Source organism: Poecilia latipinna, unplaced genomic scaffold (genome assembly GCF_001443285.1).
Source record: "Poecilia latipinna isolate Pla-1442-1.1 unplaced genomic scaffold, P_latipinna-1.0 Scaffold998, whole genome shotgun sequence".
In the NCBI taxonomy this organism is placed as follows: Eukaryota; Metazoa; Chordata; class Actinopteri; order Cyprinodontiformes; family Poeciliidae; genus Poecilia; species Poecilia latipinna.
In genome coordinates this window covers 56,150-66,888 of record NW_015113614.1, presented here as the reverse complement: position 1 = coordinate 66,888, position 10,739 = coordinate 56,150, and the positions used below count along the sequence as shown (strand labels likewise).

Here is a 10,739-nt window from a genome sequence, read left to right as displayed (position 1 = left end):
GATAAAGCCGATAATTAAAATGAGGTCGATAGGTTTAATTTATCGTGCGATTAATTGATTTATGGTTTATCGCGACCGGCCTAAATATTCACCGTTATAATAGCAAAATATGAATGACCGACACATAGTCCGACACTCATCTAAAACAATGTCATTAAGTAAACAAGCAACAGAAGGATGGAGAACTCAGCTGCAGTGGGTGGTGGCTCAGGTGGGCTGCAGCATCCAGCTCCGTACTTTATCTTCGACTGTTTCACAAACGCAGTACTTTATAATATATTACACAAAAATCTCAATAACCGTTGTAAAGGGATTTGACTGTGTTGGACTTTCATCCAGACAACCAATATGGAGGTATTTTCATTACTGGTGGGACTTGATTAAAATCTTTAATAAAGCTAATTAGAGGGTCTGTAAATAATTAAAATGAATTATATTCTAAGAGAAAACCACACATCGACAAAAATATACATTTCTAATTTTTTACTGATAAATTATTGAATAGACCTGAGCTCAGCAACAAATATATTTCAAATACATTTGAAATGAACTATTCTCATAATTTTTAAACAAATGTTTTCTTCTCAGGATAGAGAAGTAAAGTCAGTGTTCCTTTGTTCCTTACAAAGTTATCATTAATTTGTTGTTTATAAATCAGCCATTTATAATCAAATATGGTCTTTTGGGGTAACAGCTGAATATGTAGTCATATGTTTAATTAGCTGAATCATAGCAGGAGGAACTGCTTTTAAGACTGTTAAATTGAATTTTAGTACATTTTAGTACGTGTGCATTTTTTTTTTTGACAAAATCATGTGATGAAAATTTGTATGAACAAACTTTCACCAAAAAAAAAAAAAGTTTTCAAATGTAAAGTATTGAAATAATGTGAATAATATCACATTATTATGCTTTAAACACATTTTCAACAGCCAAATATCTCCTGCAAAGACTTTGGAAAGCAAAAAATATCTATAGTGTACATTTAAAATCAATTGCTTGTTGTAGTTGTGCTGCCATTTTTGGTAGTACAGATGCCTAATCAGCAACTGGTCTGCCATTTTGGTTGAGATGCACAGGCAAGTTGTTTCAATTTTCTAATGTTTGCACACTTGTAACCTGGCACCCAAACGCCTATGTTCACTTTGACTGAGTACACACTCTGTAGAGGGCGTAGTGCAAGTATTGGGATCGGGCTGCCATCCATTGCTTAGTTTGTGGATGTTGCTTGTGCATTGGATTTACAGGTGTACCAGGAACATGCAAAAACAAAGGTTCCTGGAACAAAAATAAGATTAATTGCCTTCATTTTTTTATATGTTTAGATCTATGTAATTAACTAATCTAAATGAAAACATTTATGTCCCGGCCCCAATTTAAACTCTTTCCCCAGATGCGTTTGGTTTGGCAATGAGGGAACATTTTTATTGTCACAGTATATAGCATAATAAAAATAATGATGATGACATATATATATATATATATATATATATATATATATACACACATATATATATTGTGTGTGTATATATATATATATACACACATATATATATATGTGTGTATATATATGTACACACATATATATATATGTGTGTGTATATATATATATATATATATATATATATATATATATATAGTGTGTGTAGTAAATTTTCTTAATCTGGAACCCAAGTCCGAATTTCGTACCACAAACAAGCAAAGGTGGTACGACAATAAGAAATCCTTGAATCCTGTAGTGTATATCAAAAGACCTGGAATACATCTTCTGGCGAAAATAATTGTTCTATCAAAGTATATAGAAAGTCAGACTTCTGAAATGTTTCTAACAGAAAAAAGACAAGAAAATACTGAATGGATGCTTCCATGCATGTTTTGAGTCTTTGCATGTAGGCCTGAAATTCTCCTGGGCATTTAGCTATCTGCTGTGGAATCTTAATCTTCAGTGGATTTACTGAACAAAAGCAAGGGATCTTCAATAAACTGTACAGAGCAATCAGCAGTTGCTCTCTCTTTGTAGTGTTATTTTCTGACTGACAGGCTGAGCATCAGGCATGTAGAAGCAGTTTACAGATGTACAGTGAAATGTTCTGTCATATGATGATTTCAGATCAGAGGCTCTTTGGACGTTTAATTACACTCACTGACAAACTAGTTAAGCACCCGGACAGAATGATGGGATTAAAGCGAGGTGTGTTAAAGGTCATAAAAATGTGTTGTAAAGATGTTACAACATCAGATCAGCTCAGTAGTAGATCCAGACGGTACACTACAGTGTAGGAAACTTCCGCGTAGTCAACTCAAGTACAGGTAATGATCCCTGAAAAACACAGCACCCTCCGGTCTGGGTAACAGACCCGAGAGGGAAACAGAGACCTCCTATGCCCCCATGACACTCCCCAGTGTTCCCAGGGCAGAAGGGATGTAAAACCTTCTGGGGCCTAGTGGTATGTGGGATGTACCGAGAAAACCAACAAAGGGAGGTTCACAGAAATCATCATGATCACATGAAGATGTGGAGGAGCAGTGGTTCCACTCCAGACCACACTATAGAGAAAGCTTCATTTTCATTTGTTTCCTTCCTTCGGTCTAAAACCGTATCTTATGGTCATGGATGAGGTTTGGAACCTCAAAAAAGTTCAAGATACTGGATACCAGTATCATCACTGGCCTTCATTTGTACCAAAATACAATCAAATCAGACTGTTCCTACATACTGTTAGGCTCTGTTTTGTTCAAGAGTGTACAGTATTCCATTCACAGCAGGAAAGTCCTTTGGTCCACTTCTTTGATCTGGACCAAAAGCAGACTTTATCCTTTTCATTTGCTGCGGTTTGCTTTCATATTATGCATTTTTGCAAGTGGACTATAACTTGTAAACAAATCCATCATTTCTCCCATTGGACAGAAACAACGGGGGCAGGGCAAAGAAAAGACCCAGAGAAACAACAAAGTTTGGAAGTCAAGAGCAGCTCATTTAATGCAAGTTTTGCTGCTGCATGCTGAAGGAGGCAAGATGCTCTGACCCACAACATGCTGGCAGCAGCATCACTAGGCAGGAAACAACAAACCAATCGATACATGCAGCAGTACCGATAGCAACACTGAAGGGCTAATATTTACCATAATGCCTAGAACAAGTACCTCATGAAATTCATGTATAGTTTGTATTCATAGTTTGTATTCACACCAGGAGCAAACTGCACCAGAGTTTGTTTGGAAGTGGACAGACACCACCTCACAAAGTGGGTTTGGGTCCAGTTGTTTGGTCCACACAGGATTCACTTATACAAAAGATCCAAACCAACAGGGTGGAAAGATGTGAATACACCCATAGAGTGTACGTCTAAAGGAAGTGTTGTGTTAAAAAAAACCTGATTCAAACTAGTTCTTAATGAATGTTCTGTCTCTCTTTACACAGCCCACCAGTGATGCTCAGAGAAACGGGCAACAGCTGGCTGCCAGAGGAGGACGGGAGCCGGCCGAAAGGCGGCAGTTCTGCCAGTGGCCTTGCAAGTGTGCTGAGAGGACGTACTGCGCCCCAGGAGTGAGCTCCGTCCTTGACGGCTGCGGCTGCTGCAAAAGCTGTGCGAGGCAGATAGGGGAGCGCTGCAATGAGAGAGATGTGTGTGACCCACACAAGGGCATGTATTGTGATTTCTCAGCAGACAAACCTAGATATGAGGTTGGAGTGTGTGCATGTAAGTGTCTCTCCTTCAATTTAGTCTAAAGTCACAGAGCTCTACACAGTTAAATCAGAAAGATCATTCTTGATTGAATAGTGCAACGGGTTTTTTTTTCATATTCAAGACAGCTACAGAAACAAAAGTATTCACTCCGCTTGAAGTTTTTTTTTTCTTGATGTTTTGTGACATTACAACCACAAACTTCAATGACATAAATAGTGTTGGTCTATTTATGTCATATAGACCAACACAAAGTGGTAGAAAAAGAAGAGATGTGGAAAATGCAGCATTTCTGTTTAGTCCATTTTACTCCAGTACAATCAACTGTCCCGTTTAAAAGAGGCAGTATCATGTAAAAAGCAACTTTTTGAGCATTACATCATGTTATAAAGTTATTCCCTCATCACGAACATTCATGGAGTGTTGTCTTGATTCTTTAAGGAGAAATCCTTTAATCTCCACGGCAACCATTCAGCTGTGCAAAACACCTGGTTGGACCTAGTGCCGCCTTCTAATGGCTCCTCCACTTCCTGAAGGCGGAGTTTCAGAAAGAGCCAATTTTATAACAACTGAAGGTAGCCGTTACTTGATTGTGCTTTAAAATGGCAAACATAATACTGTCCCTTTAAGTCACCTAAATAACAGAAGAACACAGGATATCAGTCAGGGAGAACTGAAGGAGTTGCAGAGTCACAGCAAAAAAAAGAAAACTCTGCTACTAAGACAACTTTTAGTTTCACCCTAAATATGACCTTTATGAACAGCTGGCAAGAAGAAAGCCATGAGAAGTCCACTTCCAGTAATTCACAATCCATGAACCATTTGTGCATCATAATTCAGATGCACACCACAATATTAAGATTTTAAGTTGTAAATAATTTAGTGAACAAAGTGTCATTTGTCCTCCACTTCACAGTTATATAACTTTATGTTGGTTGATCCCTTAGTTGTATTTTATATACAAATATTTCCATACATATGAACACAAAGTCTGACAGGTTTTGTGGGAATGTCAAGATGAAAACTGTTAAGAGCAAAAAGCACAGGTGAAGTCCAAACAGAGCTGGCCCCCGGGCAGCTTAGCTGGAAAACCAATCCAAAAACACGTTGGTGTGAAAAACGCCTGCGGAGATTTTTTTTTAGATATATTACTCTGTGGGGAGCTTTCAGAGAAGCCCTCTGTTATCTTAACATCAGACACATTCCAGAGATCTTTGTTGTTCACGTGCGTGTGATAAAGATTTACCGTTTAATCAGACTATTAAGCTCACCTAAACCTGCCATGTCAGTCACAGTTTAATTGTTTCTATCATAAAATCAGATTGAAATCTGATCTTTGGGGGTGATGCATGGGAGGCCTCATATTGATAACGTTAAAGCTAAAATGTCAACATCTATTGCATTATCAAATACAATAACATATTTTGTAAATAAGAAATCCCTTTAATGTTTAATGCCCAACACTTCCAGACATGAGTTATAGTGTGGAGATCTGGAGAAACTCGTATGAAACTAACACAGAAGAGAGCTGTATGAATTATAACTGCATCAGGTTATTTTCATCCAACTAATGAAATATTTCTCACACTGCATGCTTTAAAATGTTACGCTCAGAACAGCGTTATGTACAAATTCTATAATAAACTCCTTTCCAGGTGTACAGGAAAGTGAAGAAACAAACGAGAAAAGAGGATTTATTTTTTTTAAAAAAGCTAAAGGTCAGGATGAATATTAAAAACAAATGTTCTTCAGTTTGAGGGGCGCAGGTGGAATAATTATGGTGATGAGTTAAAACTGTTTTTCACTCTTTAAATAAAAAAGTATTTAAGCCATTTGCTAAACAAATACAATAATGTCTGATTATGTTTACTTTCATAAGGTTGTCTACAGACTTAGCTGGAGTTCTTTGGAATTATGTTTTCGAAAAAATATGCAGGAAAAGAATGTGATGATGCTTTATGTATCACAAAGTGAAGGTAGAAAGAGCTACACTTTTCTCAGTCTACACTTTTAGTTCTTGCCATCGACAGGAATCTAAATATTCTTTTTCTAATTTTGTGCTGGTTTTGTCTCATGTTTTCAGTATTATTACTTTTTGACTTGTGTATGGAAAGGTTGAAAATGGCTGAAGAAAAGAAAGAAAGGTGACCTACAACAGCATCTGTCCGTCCTGCAGTTTTGACAAATAATGTAACAGAGTAATGATTTTATGTTGAGGATTCTCTAAAGTTGCATTTTCTAAAACTTTAATTTTGAATGAGGATTAAATAATTTGTTAAAACAAACACTGAAATTATAAAAGACTAACTTTATATCCTCATAAGTAATGAAACTAAGTCTGGTCTTTATCTCTATGCTGGAGAACATTAAGTGTGGAAAACCTCATTCCATATTTTCAAAGAAGCGTATTTATCATGAGAAAAATGAACTGGCCCCGAGCTCAAAGGCAAACCACATGAGGAGTCCTGACGCATTTCCCCTCTCTAACAGACATGATGGCGGTTGGCTGCGACCTGAATGGGGTCCACTATGAGAACGGGGAAACCTTCCAGCCCAGCCCCCTCTATAAGTGCACATGCATAGGCGGAGCCATCGGCTGCACGCCTGCTTTCATCCAGAAGCCTCCTGGCCTGCTGGGCCCCGCTCCACTGATGAGCAACAGACCAGCCGGCCTCCGCAACGGCCCAAACCCCGGCAAACACCAGCAGGAGACCACATACAAGACAGGTGTGTGTTCAGAGTAACTGGCCTGGAACGGGCGTCCATGCTGGAGATGATTGTAGCCAGATGATTCAACGTTGCAGAAATGATCAAAATGAGGAAAATTGATCTGAAGTGATGGTAATCCTGGGACTTCTATTTAGTATCTTTATTCTCCCACTAGCTCAGGTTAGAACAACACTGCAAAAACACAAAATCTTACCCATTAAGTTCTGTGTCTAATGCAAATATCTTAGTTCACTGGAAATAAGACAAAACTAACTTACAAGTAACTTTTCAGCAAAACATAGGAACTTGTTTTCAGTCAATAATTCTTAATATTGATGAAAACATACCAGTTTCATTGGCAGATTATTTCACTTATAACAAGACATTTTTGCCACATTATGAGTGAAATAATCTGACAGTGGAACTAGATTTATTTTAATCAATATTCAATAATTATTAACGTAAAACAAGCTCCTATATCTTTTTGAAATGTTCCTTGTAAGTTAGTTTTGTCTTATTTCAGGTCAACTAAGATATTTGCATTAGAAACCAAACCAAACATACTGGGTAGGATTTTGTATTTTGTGAAATAAGAGTAGTTACCATAGATACGCAGATGACACATAGTTATACAAATCAATTAGAATAAATCAATATGTGTACGGGTCATAACTTCTTCCAGCTGAAGAAAAACAAAACTGAAGATTTCCAGCTACAAACTAGAAATCAGGCCTGAAATCTGGGCGATGGAGTCAGAGCTGAACCTTCAGAGCCACATAAAGACAGTTACAAAGTCAGTTTTCTATCACCTGAAGAATATTTCCAGGATTAAAGGACTAATGTCCCAGCAAGATCTAGAAAAACTCATCCATGTGTTTATATTTAGTTGCATTGATTACTGTAACAGTGTTCTCACAGGTCTGAAATCAATCTTCCAGTTGCAGCTGATCCAGAACGCTGCCACTCACGTTGTCACACCACCCAGTTCCAAAGTCCCTACACTGGTTCCATGTAAATTATTTTGTTTAATCGTTATTTAAATAGGCTCAAATATAGGATTATTTTGAGCCTATTTAAATCCGCTGTCAGACTCATGAGCAGCTAGAATCTCCTAGTTAGCTCTATGGATCTCAGCAACGTATCTACTGACGAGAAGTCTGAGCTTTAAATAGACCAGAATCCATCAAAATGCTAAGTAATGATCCTCTAACCATGTAGACATGGTGGCGCTATAGTTTGTGATTATTTTAGTAATCAATTATTATATAGATTAATCTGATGATTAATCGAGTCGTGGCATAAAAGGAACATTACGCAGACTTTTCATTTAGCCATTAAAGCTTATTTTGTTCATTATTAGAAATACATACAAAAATGCAAATAAACGTTTCAAAAATAATAATAAGCATTGTCTTGCCTAAAATGTAACAGCATTCCTTTAGTGAATACTTGAACATTTGGAGCTAAAAAGAAAATACTTCTAACATGCGAAAATATCAGCAGTTTCTGCTTGACTAAACACCAACACAGTGTAGAGCTGGTGACTTTTTTTTAAATTAATAACTGGATAGTATCTTAAATGCAAAATATACTTTTTTGTACAGTTTTGGCATAATTACTGCTCTGAGTGAGTCATTCTTTCAGCAGAGGGCCTTTTTGAACCTATATACTCCAGTTAACGACTATTCGATTATTAAATTAGTTGACAATTATTTCAATAATAGATTAATCACAGTTAATATTAATTTTTTCAGCTCTAAATCTGATTAGTTTTCTTACTATTTTCAAATTGTCAAAGTTAAGAAAAAATGCCTACATATTCAAATATTCTACAAAAATAAAAATGGCCGTCTTGGGATGTTCTAACTTTCTCCCCTGACTGTATTACACATTGAAACATTTCCAAGCCTAAGTTGCCATCTGTGTTGTAATTAGGATCAGACCAGCGCCCCCTGCAGGGTGCTGGTGACACAGCATCCTTTAACTATAACACTGAAGGCTTACAGGGATCCTCCTTTAGCTTGGAAGAAGAACTGTCTGGTCCAGACGACCCCCTGGAGCCCCTGCTCCAAGACCTGCGGACTGGGCATCTCCGTCCGTGTCAACAACGACAACGGAAAATGTGAGATGAGGAAAGATCGGCGCCTGTGCCTGCTGCGGCCGTGTGAAAAAAACCTGCTGAAGAGCATCAAGGTGATGACTTCGTCTCAGTTAACGTGTGTTTTCAACATGACGATGTTGGGGTGCACTGATATGAACATTTAGGCTAATATCGCTGTCCCATATTAATATTGCTGTTATGGTTAACAATCCATTATATGTTTCATTACTGCTTCGATGGCCACACCACTGACTTCACACTGCTTCAGTTAGACTCCCCACAATCCCTTGCTGCATCACTGTCACATGACCAAACAAATACCACACCACCGACCTCCTTCTCTACTCCTCCAGAAAACAAACAAAAAAACAACAAAACAAAACAGCAAGATGGAGATAAATATTGGCTTCATTTATTGGACTGACATGTTAAAAAATGATGTGGGTCGATACCGATGTTGGTGCTGATGCATCGTAAATCCCAACACCGGTGCATCTCAGGGTATTACAGTATCATTGAAAAATGTGTGTTTCAGCAATTTGACTTAAAAGGTGAAATTTATGACATATTTAGAGAAGAATTAATAAAATGTCTACATTGATTAATGAATGATTATGATTATGGCTAAAAGATTATGAAAACCTGAAACTGATCTTCTCAGGAAACTTAAATATCCAATCTGACTAAGAGTCATTCTCAGACATGTGGGTCATCAGAAACTCAGGTTAACTTATTAGCAGAACTCCAGTGAAAAATCAATAAATATTACCAACTTTTTTTTGTCATTTTTCTTGTGCAAACATTACAGTATTCTTGACATAAAACTGAACTAACTTACAAATAACCTTTTGGCAACATGTAAGAGCTCATCTTATGTCAAGGAATCTTAATGTAAGACAACTTAAGTCAGTAGTTTTCACCATGAATGTGTAGGGCCTACAAAATATTTCTTCAATAAAAATCTGTTTCACTTTTTATGTTGAATTACTGAAATTAACTTAATATTGTAATTTTTTTTAGTCTGCTCCTGTAATACCTATAAAGACAACTAGAGTTTTTCATCCAGGTGCCAAAGGGGAAGACATGCAGACCAAAGTTCCAGGCGAAGAAGACAGAGAAACTGCGCCTGTCGGGCTGCACCAGCACCAAGAAGTTCAGACCCACGTACTGTGGCGTTTGCAAGGACAAACGCTGCTGTGTCCCCAACAAGTCCCGCATGATCAAAGTGAACTTCACCTGCAAAACGGGCTCCAGCGTTCAGTGGAAGATGCAATGGATCTCGTCCTGCGTGTGCCAGAAGAAGTGCACGGATCCAGGAGACATGTTTTCTGACCTGCAGTTACTTTAAAAAGCGCCAGAGACAATCAGCCCGAAGAAATTCTACAAGAACGAACACAAAAGAAAAAAAAAGGTTGAAATCAGTCAAATGAAGGAAAAAATGTTATGTTGAAAGATTTTATGAGCCGTCTTTAAGACAGGTGTGTGCAATAGGAGGGAGAGACAGATGGAAAGCTGGGACTCCAACAGGAGATGAATAAAACTCTGTGGCTTCATGACTGTTTTTGGGCATGTAATGTATAGAAAATATCTTGCAATATCTTGACATTTGCATTTGTAAGTTCAGCCAAATAAATGTTTCAGATGTCCTTAAATGATGAGTGAAGGTTTTGTCAGCTGATGTGCCTGAATAAAATATATTTAAAAAGATTTGTTAAAACTCCTTCTGAAGCAGCTCACAGTGCTTTGAACACAATTTTCACAAAGTTTTACAGTAACAGAAAAGATGTGAATCCCTGCAGCCTCGTTCAGAAAAAGTCACACATTAAACATGGCATCCAGAACAGGAGAAAACCCAGCAGAGACATCATTTCCCAGGTCAGGTAAAATTGTAGCTTCTCCTTCATGATGGAAATAACTGACATGACATCACCTGCAGTCATCTATTTTGGAAGACATGAAAACCTGATAACAGAACATGAACTAACTTCTACAGATGAATGGGGAAGCAGCTGTGAAGTCTGGACTTGAGTTTATACAGAGATGAATGTTAGCAAAGGGGAACGCTTTATTTTGTAATAAGTAGGCTTATATTAAAATGAAAAAAGTAAGAGAAGCGCATAAATGTAGTTTTAAGCAAAATCCAAAGTAAAAAAAAAAGAGAGAATTAAAAATGATATTTTCTATCAATTCAGACCAGAACATCAGGAGATCCTTCCTCACATCCAGCTGTGGACCCGTTCAGA

The 10,739-nt window shown here is 37.4% G+C and overlaps 1 protein-coding gene across 1 annotated transcript in view; it reads left to right on the top strand.

The window, feature by feature from the left end:
• The window catches only part of ccn6 (cellular communication network factor 6), a 17,223-nt gene extending 6,619 nt beyond the window's left edge, over positions 1-10,604 (top strand). Inside the window, exons 2-5 of the mRNA XM_015050554.1 lie at positions 3,422-3,701; positions 6,177-6,413; positions 8,416-8,588; positions 9,563-10,604. Coding sequence (XP_014906040.1) covers positions 3,422-3,701; positions 6,177-6,413; positions 8,416-8,588; positions 9,563-9,844 — 972 coding nt within the window. The 3' untranslated portion in view covers positions 9,845-10,604. The remainder of the gene's footprint in view (positions 1-3,421; positions 3,702-6,176; positions 6,414-8,415; positions 8,589-9,562) is intronic.
• The last annotated feature ends 135 nt before the right edge of the window (positions 10,605-10,739 follow it).